We start from the raw sequence: 13,472 nt of genomic DNA on the forward strand, positions 1-13,472 counted from the left end.
TGGGATTCTCCAAAATAGATTTGGCTACGTTTAAGCAGGTCTATATAACAGAAAGGTTGACCAATTTCATAGAACAAAGAGTGATGTGTTTTGCTTAACATTGGAGAGCAATCCTTTGCTATGGTTTAAAATGCTAGAGGACCCAGAGAAATAAACCATGGAAGAGCTAGACCTAGCTTTTATGATGGGATTCTCCAAAATAGGTGTCAAGTATAGCTCCATAACAATAACCTTGAACAAGAAACAATGAGAGATTGCACCAATCATCTTAAGAATAGGTGTTTCTGAGGAAAAACTGAGCCAAACTAGGCTAATTATGCTGACCATGGAAGCCGTATAGAATGCCCTCAGATTGTCGCAAGTCAGCCATGTGTGGTTTAAACATAATACATATGAAGTAGAGAGAACACCTATGTTTGGCCACACCAAAATCACAAAGCCCCCCTAGACTAATGTAAGACTGCAATACCTCATCAAACCTCGCAAGGCCATATGCATTTACTTTTTCTTTCATAAATAGGCTCACTAATGTTGACTATGGGGTACTCCTAAAGCTTTATAGGGATTATGAACAACAAGATGCCAAGGCTTAAGTTCAAAACTTTACATATCATGTGTACAGAGAGATTGAGAAGCTCTAGAAGCCAATACCTTGGTGTAGGAGTTCTACTCACAAGAATCATCTACTCAAGCCCTAGAGCTTATGGAAAGGCCAATAGAGAACCAACAATCCACTAAAACCCTAAAAAGCCAAACAAGAAGGATGCAGATTACAACTCCCCTCACCCATAAAGAAGCCAAGAGTGAACGAGACTACAGAAAGACCCCCTGGAGCCAAAGGCCAAAAGCACAAACTCGTGCTCAGAGGCATTCATCTAGTGACGACCTTAGGATCATACATTGACTTAGAAAGAACACCTTCTCCAAAGTCATTCATCTAGTGACGACCTTAGGATCATACATTGACTTAGAAAGAACACCTTCTCCAAAGTCATAAGCCACAAGTGAAGAGCAAGGAAAAAGAGCATGTGCTATAGACAATGAGGCCTGGTAGCCACCATCACGAAAAGGAAGCCACAGCCAAAGAAACTGAAGTGCTAAAAGGCACTATGCCACTATCTCTAGTGACATGTTTGGTGGGACCACTATCCCTAAATGCTAAGCAAACAGTCAAATGGACAACTAGAGATGCATATGCCATAAGAGCTACCTTTGAGAGCCAATGTTTAATTACTCAAGGACATTTGGACATCCAAACTGAGTTAATCGAGCTAATCCAACACTATGTTGCATAACTCTTGCAAATGTATGTGATGTAAGCCTAGTAAGGCTACAAAGAATGCCCACAACAACAATTTCCCATCTACAAGAACATATCAAGGAGCTGGAGGCTCAAAAATATGAGCTCATGGGATCTAGGGATGCTTTACCTACCACAATTTGGGACATGGAAAGGGCTCATTTCAAAAATGCTTTTTGGAGCATGCGACCAAAATGGACAAAATTTCCTCCCAACTTCTTGCAAAAATCAGTCCTTCCTCAGCAAATATGCACCTTACAGAAAGAAAGGGAGCCAATCCTCAATGCATTGGTCAAATTCGAATAAAAAAATTATGTGAACCGACTTGCAATAGTGAGCCTTCACATGCAATGAAACTAAAAAAGAAAGGTGCCATAATCAAAGTGTTGTAGTAGCAAGAACTTGAGAAAGAGAGAGCCTGAACTCTACAGATTTGACATAAGCTAATGTAGAAAAAGATTAGCTTATCTATCCTAGATGTGGTTGTCAATTTTCCCACCTTGGTGGTGCAACACCACAACCAAGCCCAGTATCTCCATTTGGCTCTCTAAGTAGTATCTCTCATGTTTATCTATCAAGGATATGCCTTGGACTATGCTCCCTCCAATTTTCTAGTAAACATGATTATTTTCCTTGGGCCGAAGGGAAGGGACTGCCCTTGAGCACCTTGAGCACTTTTGAGCCTGCCTCGTCTGTGTCAAAGTCTACTTGGAAGAATCCTCTCTCAAGTAGCCTTCATCTTTAAAATGGAGTGCAAAGTCGGAAGGCAACGCCGCTAGTACCCAATCACGGGCCTGTATACGGGGAGGGTGAGAGTGAGATTTTTTTCCAATGAGTGTCGTCTTGGAATTTTTCTCAATTTCCGCAAAGAGGGTCGCAGGCTCGTCTTGTGAAAACTGGATGGTTCACCCGGACGGAGGGGATTGATTAGCCACGATGCTAATTAAAAAAAAGGCTGACTTAACCCTGTTCAAGAGTAATCTGTTCTTGAACAAGGCGGAGGAAAGGACAGCTAAGAGGAGGGAGGAAGAGGGGAAAGTAGGAAGGGGAGGAAAGGACAGTGAAGAGGACGGGTGGTAGAAGAGGAGGTCAGGGAGCACGGGTAGTAGTGGAAAGGAAAATGCGGGCAGCAAGGAAGCCGGGGCAGTAGAGGTGGGGACAGATAAGAGGCAGAGAGGGTAGTGGGAGAGGAGAGGGGCGGGAAGAGAATGGCACAGCTGCGCGCAGCGCTTAGGTACGGGAATTTTTTTTCCGTCACATCATCTTTTGGGCTTGATTGATTGAAGTACCATCTCAAAAATGATTGTTGGCATTTTGAAGATTACATTTTTAAATCTTTGGTTGTTGTGGTATTGATTTAATTAAATTACATCATGATTGTGGGCATTTTGAAGATAGGAAGGTAAAGGAGGCGATGATGAAACCACTATTATCAATGGTGCTCTTGACCTAACTTTAAAGGTAAAAAAAAGCTCTCATCGTGGCTTCCTTTTTCCACTTGGTGGTGATGTAATTTCTTATGCCACTTCATTAAAGCGCTGAACATATCCTCTGGTTGTATAGACAGTAGCAGAGGCAACGACACCTATAGAATCGACCTTTTCGGTAGATGCAGATTCTAAATTGGACTGGTAATCTCTCTCTCTCTCTCTCTCCCCCTCCGACTCTATTTGGACTATACATTGATGAGATCTCTGATTATATTGGGACACGAGGGGACAGAGGAGCCCAGAGCACTTAGATACCTCTGCTCTTATATGCTGATGATATTGTGCTTATAGCAGACTCACCAGAGGGCATGCAGAGGCACTTGGATACTTTACATGCTTATGCACAAAACAGTGGGCTCTCAGTTAACCTTGGTAAGACCAAGGTTATGGTGTTTAATACTACAGCTCAGTGGGTCTGGAGATCAGCGCCTATTTTCACATATGGGCAGGAGACAATGGAGTATGTTAACTCATACACATATCTTGGAGTGGTGTTCACTGGGCCCACATTTTCCATGAGGGGGGCAGCCGAGGCCAGACTGACTAGAGGATATGCAGCACTAGGAGGTCTAGAGAGGATGTGCTCACAGGTACAGTTTCAGGAACCACGCACTAAGCTGTGCCTTTTTGACACGCTGGTCACATCGATGATGCTATATGGAGTACAGATCTGGGGCCTAGCCTAGATCGTCACATACGATGGATGGAGATCGATGGAGAGACCACTTGTGTCCATGATCTCTAGGATGATTCGGGCAAGGCCTCGGTGCCCCATGAGATTATCAGAGCCGAGATGGGAGCACCACCGATCGTAGTCGAGGCTCTTGCCAGATCAGTGTCCTTCATTCATAGCACCTGGGAGCTTCCCCGACACCGGTATGCACGACTTGCTTATTAGCTAGCCATGGAGGGAGACACTGTTGGTATGCGCAGATAGCATCCTGGTTTGCGCTCCATGGATTCAGTTTAGACAGACTTCCACCCTTCCAGTACTCTCTGGAGGCACCCTCTCTCACCTAGACACATTCTGAGATTAGTAGTCATCAGACAGGACCTCATTTAGTTGGACACTAGGAGGACATGGCTAGAGCCCTCACAGGAGTTGGGGACGAAGATGGCTTTCTATAGAGACCATCTTCTCCGCACCACTGAGGATGGCTTTATACTTAGATTGAGCTACATGGATACCCATCTGTCTCATGGATTGAGGTGCGCCATTGGGCAGATCCGCACCTCTTCACATCAGTTAGAGATAGAGATAGGCAGATTTAGGGGCATACCTCCAAGGGACAGGATTTGTCAGATTTGTCAGACAGAGCCAGAGACGGAGGAGCACTACATCTGTCGCTGCTTGCATAGCATACTATGAGATTCGACAGCGCTACCATTGCCTTTTCAAAGAGGGATTTGGACCATTGGCTAGAGTCATGGACTATTGTGATCAGAGATGCTTGGGTTTTTATCTCTTGGAGATCCGCAGGCTCAGAGTCTCCATTATCAGGAGCAGACGCCCGACTAGCAGGGAGTCCCCACACAGACAGATTACTGACTTCTTTAGAGGGACTACCCGGGATGACACACAGCCGACAGCCCAGCAGCAGGCACCCCATGGGACTCTAGTTGAGAGAGCTATCTAGTTGGGCAGATCCAGACGCCCGAGGGTTCGCGGATCCTCACATCGGAGACGGTGCCTACACTGGAGGATTCAGAGCATCATTGCGAGGCGTCGGGCTAGTCCGACCAGGCAATATGGTAGATATCCAGGCCATCCGGCAGAGACCCATGCTAGAGCTCCTAGGATGATTACCACTCCAGCCATACACTGTTGTACTCACTGTCACTTTTGTACTCCCCCATATTCATGTATTCATGTATCCATGTACTCATGTATCCCATTTTGACTAGTAGCATTAGCTTCCCACTCTCCCTAGTTGCTACTTCCGGATGCTCCCTACTGATGTATTGTAGGGCTAGATACTTACCTTCAGTTCTTTCTTTTCTTTTCCAGACAGTGTATTAGATGTCACATGGTTGTAACTTTGGTCTCATAGGTCACTTTGGCCTTTTGAAGACGTTAATATAACATTTCATTTCATTTCATTTCTCTCTCTCTCTTTTTCGTAATAGAAGATATATATAATATTACCAAAATTACTTTCAAATGGCCACATGGCCGCCATGTGATTTACTAGCTTTCCCGTACTAATTACTCCGAACCATAGGTGTAGCTCGGAGTATCCTCATCCAATATATAGCTGTGGAGTTTAGAGTGCTCAGGCACCGTGAGCTCCCTGAACCCTGAAACGCTCCCCTCCGCCTATGATCCTTCCTCCGCCTTTGTTCCTCTGCCATTGCTTCCTTCCTCCATTGCTGCGCCCCTCCTTCCTCCATCGTTTCCTTCCTCCTTCGCTGCCTGAATCGCTCCCCTCCGCCTCTGATCCTTCCTCCGCCTCTGTTCCTCTGCCTTTGCTTCCTTCCTCCATCGTTGCGCCCCTCCTTCCTCCTTCGTTTCCTTCCTCCTTCGATGCGCCCATCCGCCTCTCTTCTTGCTTCGCCCCCCATCCTCCTCTGCCTCCCCTCCTTGCCTCTGCCTGCCTAATTCGCCTCTTCCTTCCCCTCTGTTCGCCCCTACCCCTGCCCGCCCTTCTTCACCCTCCTGTTGATCGTTTCGCCTCTCCTCCTCTAAACGCCTCCCCTCCTTCCTCCGCCTCTTCCCTTTGTGCAGCCCTGTTGTGGTGCCCTTCCCCCGCCCCTCTTCGCCTTTGTGTCCAGCCATCTCCCCCTTGCTTCCCTTTCCATTTTGCTTTTCCCTTTTCCACCCTCCTTTCCTTTCCTCTACCTCAACGCCTTCCTCTTCCCCTTGGTTCGGATTGCTCCTCATCTGGGTTCAAGTCGGCCTTTTTCTTCGATTAGCATCATGGCTAATCATTCTCCCTCGGCCAAGCGAACCATTGTATTTTCCGAAGCCGAGCTCGCGGTCCTCTACGCCGAAATAGAGAAAGACTCCAAAACGACCCTCATTGCCAGAATCTTTGGATCTCACCCGTCCCGTCTCCAGGCTCGGGATTTGGTCCTGGCGGCTCTGCCCTCCGACTTGGCTCTACACTTTTTTGGAAGAGGTTTCTTCCAAGTGGATTTTGATTCTGAGGACGTAGCCTCAGAGGTTTTGAAGGGCAGCCCTTTGCCATTGGGCCCGAGGAAGATATTCTTTCTTCCCTACTCCAGCTATTTTGACCGTGTTGAGGAAGACCGGCATCGTTTCCCGATTACTCTGAGATTCCCAGGTCTTCCACGCGCATACTGGCCTATGTTAGAGGCCATCGGGTCTGCCTTTCGGCTTGTTCTTCAAGTGCCCCCTGCCGACATCTTCTGCCCAGGTGGCCACTGCCTCGGTGGATGCTATCCCCAGGGTCATGGTTCTTGCCCCATTGAGCTCTTTGAGGACTATGTTTTGCTTCCGGGCCCTTGTGGCCCTTTGAAGCAACGTATGGAGATTGCAGGTAAACCCGATCAGTGCCGGTTTTGTCACCAACAGGGTCACTTTGCTCGAGATTGTCCTCGGGCTCGAGGTCGCAGGAGGCCTCGTAAGCGTGCCTCTGAGGCGCCACCTCCCTTGGTTCCTTCCCGTCCTTCAGTCTGCCAAGTGGGGCAGAAAGTTTGGGAGTGCATGCCTAGGCTCATTACAGATGCTATGTGTTCTTCCCTGGATGCCCCTTTCTTGAAGGATGAATTCCTTCACGCACTGCATGCTCTTTCCAGTGGTTCATGCCCAGGGGATGATGGTCTTTCTCCCGCCTTCTTTATTCTTTTTTGGGATCATAATTGAGATGCTATCACTGTTGCCCTTCAGGAAATGTGGTTGTCGGGTATGATGCCTCCATACCTCACGGAGGGGCTGATTCACCTTATCCCCAAGAGTGGGGACAAGACTGACATCAAGCAATGGAGGCCCATCACCCTCCTTGGATCTGCATATAAAATCTTAGCTAAAGCCTTGAGTATAAGGTTGCAGCCGATTCTCCAAAGGACTATCCATGATACCCAGAATGGGTTCCTCCAAGGAAGGAGTATATTTGATAACATCTTTTCTTTCTGGGAAGCTGTTGAGTGGGCAAAGTCTAGTCAGTAGCCTCTTGCCATTCTTTTGCTTGATTTTGAAAAAGCTTATGACAGGGTGGATTGGGATTTTTTGGAGGGCACTATGGCACACATGGGGTTTTCCCAAAACTAGATCAGACGTGTGTCTTGTCTATACAGGGAGGCTCATAGCACTGTTTTAGCCGGTGGGGGGCGCGGTGAGCGTTTTCAGATTTCCCGTTCAGTGAGGCAGGGTTGTCCCCTTGCCCCTTTACTGTATCTCATTGTAGCTGAGGCTATGAGCAGGTTTCTTCGGGCTGCCCCTGGTGTGGTGGGTCTCACGTTGCCTTTATGTATGGAGGAAGAGTTTTTGGACTCTGAGTTAGCAGATGATACGGTGTTGTTCCTTGAGGCTTCACATGCTTGTTTATGTGCTTTCCGGACAGCCTTGGAATCCTTTTGTTTGGCAGCAGGAGCTTTTATCAATCGGCATAAGTCAGTTGGTTTTCGGATCAGTGATTCTCCTCTTGCGGATTGGGGTACTGATGTTGGTTTTACTTGGATTGAGAGAGGGTGCTCTGCCAGATACCTTGGTTGTCAGGTGGGCGTTGACATCTCCCCTGCACAACAGTTTGCTCCAGTGCTCTTACGCATTAAAAGCAAACTTCATCACCGCAGTAGGAGGAAGCTCGACTTGGCCTCTAGAGCTTTGGTGGTTAACCAAGTTTTGCTAGCCACGACTTGGTTTATCGCTTCGTGCTGGATTTTTCATAAGGGCTGCATTGGCCAGCTTCGTCGCCTTATTCGGATTTTTCTTTAGTCAGGGCTTGATGGAAATGCACACACCAGGGCTAGAGTTGCTTGGGAAACCATTATCAGGCCTAAGCTGGAAGGGGAATTGAATATCATTAACCCTGAGGTGCAATGTAAGGCTTTGCTGTGTAAGCTGGTTGTTAGGGGCTTTCTTCGAGGCACTGAGCCTTGGAAGGACTTTCTCATGCAGCAGATCACGAAGTGTGTCCTTGTTCACGGAGGTGACTGGACTCTCAGCTCACCCTTTATTTTTTCGGATGCAGTTCACCGCTCCCCTTCATCCCCCCATGGTTAGGTCCCTCCTACGGGCCTGGGACTGCCTTAGGAGTTTTTTGGTACACATCCCCCCGTGTTCAGCGGAGGAAGTTAACCGGCAGCCCATTCTGTTGAATGACTTGATCTTAGATGGGCATGGTAGGCCTCTTGGGGCAGCTATGCATATTCTTTGGGTTGGCTGGGAGACCCTTTGCCCTACAGTGTTGGCTTGGAAGAGGTTTCAGAGCCTCACCGAGGTACATAGATTGGATCTCACGCAGCATTTGAGAGGCTCTAGTCGGAGGAGTGCATAGATTGATGCAGCCATTCCCAACCACTGGATTACTGGATCTTTCTTGGAAGAGCGTCATCATTCTTGGTTTGGGGTTTTTTCTGGGACAGGTGTTCCTCTTCAGGTTATGGGTCTCCCCTTGCCTAGGGAGGATGATGTACCGGTCTTTTTTTCTGTACAGGATGGATGGCAGTTGGAGAGATGTGACGTGCAGGACCTTATTGAGGGCCCCCAGATTCGTCCAGTTAGAGTTGTTGGTAGGTTAGGGAAGCACGTCTTTGTTGCCCCCCCCGAGGGATGATCATAGAGAGTGTTAGCCTTTGGTTGTATGGTGGCTGCCCTATCAGACATTTGCATTGGGACCCCGGTGAGTGGGTGTGGAAGGATGCTTGTAACCCCTCGAAAAGCATTCCTTTTTTCAGTTATACGGTGCGGAATGCCAGACATCTTATCTTGGGACACATTCAGAGTGTCCCTACTCTTAGACCCCATTGGCAATCTTATGGCATTTCGACTGACATTCAGAGGGTTTTTTGGCAGAGATTGTGGCATTCTTATAGGAAGCCACAGATTTCCTCCTTTATCTGGGTTTCTCTTCATGGTGGTCCGGCCACCAATCAGTGGAGGTCAGTTACTGGTGCTTGCCTAGCATGCCCTAGATGTGCAGGAGCTTCGGAGTCAGTTTACCATTGTTTATGGGAATGCAGGGAAGCACAAAGGGTTTGGTCGGCGATTGCACACCTCTTTGGTAGGATTAAGAGGGATGCTATCATTTCTTTTGGTTGTATCATTTGGTTGACACAGTCTGGGCCTCAGCTGAGATTCGAGGGGATTGATAGGAGCTTGGCCATTATGGTTAGGCAAGGAGTTGCTCTGGTTAGGCAAGGGGTTGCTCGGCAGTGTTGTCTTCAGGATTTGCCACTTTCACACTTTGTCCCTCCGGCACAGAGATTAGACAGTTCTTGGGAGATTATTGCTAGCATCTCAGCTTGGAATATCTGGAAGGCTAGATGCACCGAGGCCATTGAGGGTACTCCCGTTCTTGTTTCTTAGTGTCTTTGCAGGATTTGGAGTGATATTATTCACACCATCATGGCTACCTGAGCCAGAATCCAGGGATCTTCGAGGGCTGCGGAGAGGAAGCGCGGCCAGTTTATGAGAGAGCGGGACATTTGTATCTTTTTCACGTCCTCTCATTCGGGACCCTATTGGCAGCAGAGGGCTCCTGATTGGTTAAGATCTCCATTTTGTAAAAATTTTTCATACTTAATAGAAGTCTCCTTTAAAAAAAAAATAAAAAAATCAAGCATGGGGCTGATGAGTATCCCTCATCTACGTCACGTGGAAATGTAGCTCGATGGTGATGGAGCATGTCTTGGACCTGGAGGTGATGAGGGGATCGTGGTTGGCATCCGGGGGGGCGGGAGGGCCGTCGGGCACGCTAGAATGCGGAGGCTCAGTCTGATGTAACTCCTCTCGGGCGTGAGGGGTCTGCAGAAGCCTGAGGTGGGTCCACGGGATCCACTGTATGGGTGTCCTCCTCCTCTTGGGTCCGGAAGAAGCTGGTTATACTTGTTGGCAAGGGAGGGGTCAGGGTGGCTGGGGCCGAAGCTCTCTCAAGAAAGTGTCCTTGTGTCTATGAAGCTTGAGCAGGAAGAGCCGTAGGCAATGCTAGTTCGGGAAGTCAATGATCGTGGATACTGGGTCAAATCCCTCATGGAACAGACAGTGAACTGAGCTGGCCTCTACCACCGATCCATAGAGTTTGGCCAATGTGTGGCCAAACTCTAGCACCGACCCATAGAGCTTGGCCAATGTATGGCCAATCATGATTATCTTGTAATTATTAGGATTATGTGGATCTCCAGATTTTAGCATGGAGCTGATGGTGTTAGCAGATTAAGAGGGTGGAAATCCTGCACTGTAGCAGGCTTGCCTGCCCAATTCACTGGTGTGATGTCTGTGTTACAGGTTCACTCTAAGGCAGTATGGCACAGGAGTTGCCACTCATCAGCGAGGGACACCAGGCTACTCTGCCTTCTCCACTGTGCACACACACTCGTTTGAACACTATGCTAGTGTGCTGCCCGTTAAACAGATTGCACCGTGATGCCACTTAATCCTTAACACTTTATGACATAACAAACAAGCAGATAACTGGAAGCACAGAGACACAAGCATGAGAGAGCACGACACAACAATGAGAGAACTTGACAATACTGTATTCTAAAAAAAAGAGTATTCCACTGACAATATGATCCCTTTGGTACTCCGAGGGTCACCTATATACATGCAGAAGTAGGTGCACCGCTAGCACTGCTACTGTGAATGAAGGTGAGAAAGCGTAGCCGTAAATGGGGTGAGCTGCCGTGAATGAAGGTAAGGATGTGTAGCTGTAAATGTGGTGAGTGGAGGTGGCACGATGGAAGCTGACGCTGCAAAAGTGATGTGGACATCCGCGCCAAGTGGATGTCCGCCGAAAGTGGATGCCCGCCAAAGGGTGGATGCTTGCAGGGCAGGAAGGCCAGCTACAGGTCGCCCACCACTAAACACTTCACCGTCCTCGGTGAAGCATGGAGAGAAGCATGACAGGTTGGAAAATATGGAATGGCAGAATAAAAAACTGAGACATCCCAAAATGCTATGGGTATGTATGATGATGGGAAACTATAAGAGGATTAGGTGCTGGTTGAGGGTGGTCTCTAAGTGGAGCTGGGGGATGGCACTGGGGTGGAAGGAGGGGTGAAGCTGAATGCAAATTGAAGAGTGTCGGATGGTCTGGAGCTGGGATGCCTGATTGTGCAGAGTAGGAAGATCTGCCAAGGCGACCTTCAGGGAGGAGAGGTGGGCCTGGGGATCTGAGAGCTGGTTTTGAAGCGCACTGTGCTCGCTCTGTGAAGCTGGGACTCAGAAATGAGAGCCTGGGTTATCTGCTGGTGGAGCTCGTGCTCTGTAACCTGGGCCTGGGAGAGCTGTTGCTGAGTAGCGGTGAGCTCTTGGCCTCGAAGTAGTTCTGCCGATTGTAGATCAGAGAAGTTTGCCTGAAGTTGAGCTCAAGCATGAGAAGTTTCATTGCAGGACGGTAGGACCTTTGGTCCTGGCGCCATTGCTGGGAGATCCACAAGATATAGTTGGTGAGATACTCTAAATAGACTCTCACATCCAGGGATATATTTTCAAAGCACAAACCAGGCGGCTGGCATGATGAGGGTTGGGAATCTGCAGACATTCAAGGAGGTGGGTGAAAGGAGGAATATCCCATAAGGGATCCAGGGTAGCATCTGTGAAAGGAGAGGAATGATGCTCGGACGCAGAGCCATCGAGTCAGATGAGACATTAAAAGTGGGTAACTCTGGAGAAGGCAGTGGCCCAGAGGAGTATGGTGAAAAAGCCTGTGTAGTGATGTGCGCTTTTGCCGCACAGGTCGTTAGCTGGGGACTTGCCGGACACCGTATGCGAGCCACGAATGGCTGCAAGCATACAACCAGGAAGGCAAGCTCAAAACAGAATGCAAAAGGTGTGTCACTCACCGCTTAACTGCCGCCTTGAAGGATTCCCGCGTCGCAGCCGTGAAGGAGGAGCCGCCGTCGCCGCTCTACCGCCTCTCCGCCGCCTCGCCGTGCCGCTACACAGTGCGCTCGATCGCTCTCACTCTCTCTCTCTCTCTCTCACACACGCAGGAGAAGGAAAACAAGGAGATAAGGCAAGAGCACTCTTCTATTCACAACACATGAGAATGAGGATTTTAGGGTTACATTTGACTCATATAGGTGACTTGGCCGTTCACACTTGGGCGCCCATACATGGCCGGCCGACCCTAACCCTTATCCTACTGATATCCAAGGTGCGCCTCTCATCGGCGATCACCCAATCCCTTCATCCTTAACATATGGTACCGACAAGCCCAGCCCATGACTCAGAATATTTAAATTAATGATGTAAAACATAGTATGTGTCCGTCATGGGTTAACATGCCCCCCTTCCTGATGTAGATTCCGTCCTCGGAAGCTATGGTATGGTAAGCTCGAGAGGGTTGTTGTTGTTGACCGTCTGCAAAACAGGGAAAAGAGTGAAAGTATGCTGGAATTCAAAAGATATAAAGTGTATAAATTCAAGCATGTTAGACCACAATGGATATTGCTTATGAGAACTTAGTTTAAGGGTCACATGAATGAGCTAGTGTAGCAAATTAATAGGAGTTTAAAATTATTGAAAGGAATTCAAGAGTTAGCATGGTGTCAAAGGTTAATCAAGGTTTATATAACTGGCCTAAGTCAAGGAAAATAACCAAGCTTAATAAATAAACAGATGACCACACTGTGTCGACTCTAAGAACAAGTTAATACCACGCGTCTAGGGACACAAGAAACATCAGAGTTACAGGAGCCTTTTGCCTTTAATTTTTTTTTTTAATGCACGTGACAATTTCTACACAATGGCGACCTTCCTAAGGCAAAACTAACATCGATCCTGGTACCATGTTTAACACAAGGCATTATCCAGGAATCTATTAGCTCACTTTAGGCAAGGCTACCCCCTACCAACCAAGGCATCGGTTTGGAGTAGAATACTCCTCGCCTACCAAGTGTCAATAAGGCGATAGGCCAACATTGAAGCACATCATAGACTTGTATTGCCATTTATTGTAGGCTTGTTTTTTTTTTTTTAAAAATCTATTTCTTTTGATCTTCGCTCCTGAACTAAAATGTGTTCTTACATCCTTTCGACAAGGGGTAAAAGCTATGTCCTAGAGGTCAACACACACACAGCCAGGTGTTCAAACATTAAGATGGTTTGACCCTAGACCTAAGACAATCGTATTCCAAGGTTAACTAAAGACGTCATGCTGCCTAGGAATATTTCCAATAAAGTTAAGCTCATTAATGATTTACACTAGCATGCAAGTAACTTCAAAAACTAAGTAGTACATTGACAATTTCCATGTGGTCATGCATTATAGTTTATGCAATTGATTGAACAGTAAAAACGAAAGAGAGTGGGTATGGAAGAATTACACCTGTAATTGGAGATCTCCTTGATTTGACGAGACAGCTTGCAATTTGATGTAGATATATTTTGATGAACGTTGCGGCAGTCTCTGGACTTGGAAGCGAACCCACAAAGTTTTTAACCTGTACAATCAACTAACAAGCACTATACCTCGAGAGGCACATCAGTGTGAAAATTTCAAGACTTGTTTAAGGAATCTGAACTAGAAAAAACTTGAAAACACTAACCTACCTAC

The 13,472-nt window shown here is 47.5% G+C and overlaps 1 protein-coding gene across 2 annotated transcripts in view; it reads left to right on the plus strand.

The window, feature by feature from the left end:
- Positions 1-13,472, plus strand: part of LOC147632278 (DUF21 domain-containing protein At4g14240-like) — a 57,224-nt gene that overhangs the window by 15,906 nt on the left and 27,846 nt on the right. The window contains exons 3-4 of one of the 2 annotated variants that reach the window (XR_015267183.1): positions 2,699-2,761; positions 2,868-2,931. Coding sequence is in view for 1 of the 2 variants with exons in the window: in XM_086807089.1 (XP_086663215.1) it covers positions 2,699-2,761; positions 2,864-2,931 (131 nt within the window). In the remaining variant the exon portion in view is untranslated. Of the gene's footprint in view, positions 1-2,698; positions 2,762-2,863; positions 2,932-13,472 lie in introns of both variants that reach the window. The other variant, XM_086807089.1, reaches the window with a different exon arrangement.

Source organism: Cibotium barometz, chromosome 13 (genome assembly GCF_041138505.1).
Source record: "Cibotium barometz isolate CiBa-2024 chromosome 13, ASM4113850v1, whole genome shotgun sequence".
Taxonomy (NCBI): domain Eukaryota; kingdom Viridiplantae; phylum Streptophyta; class Polypodiopsida; order Cyatheales; family Cibotiaceae; genus Cibotium; species Cibotium barometz.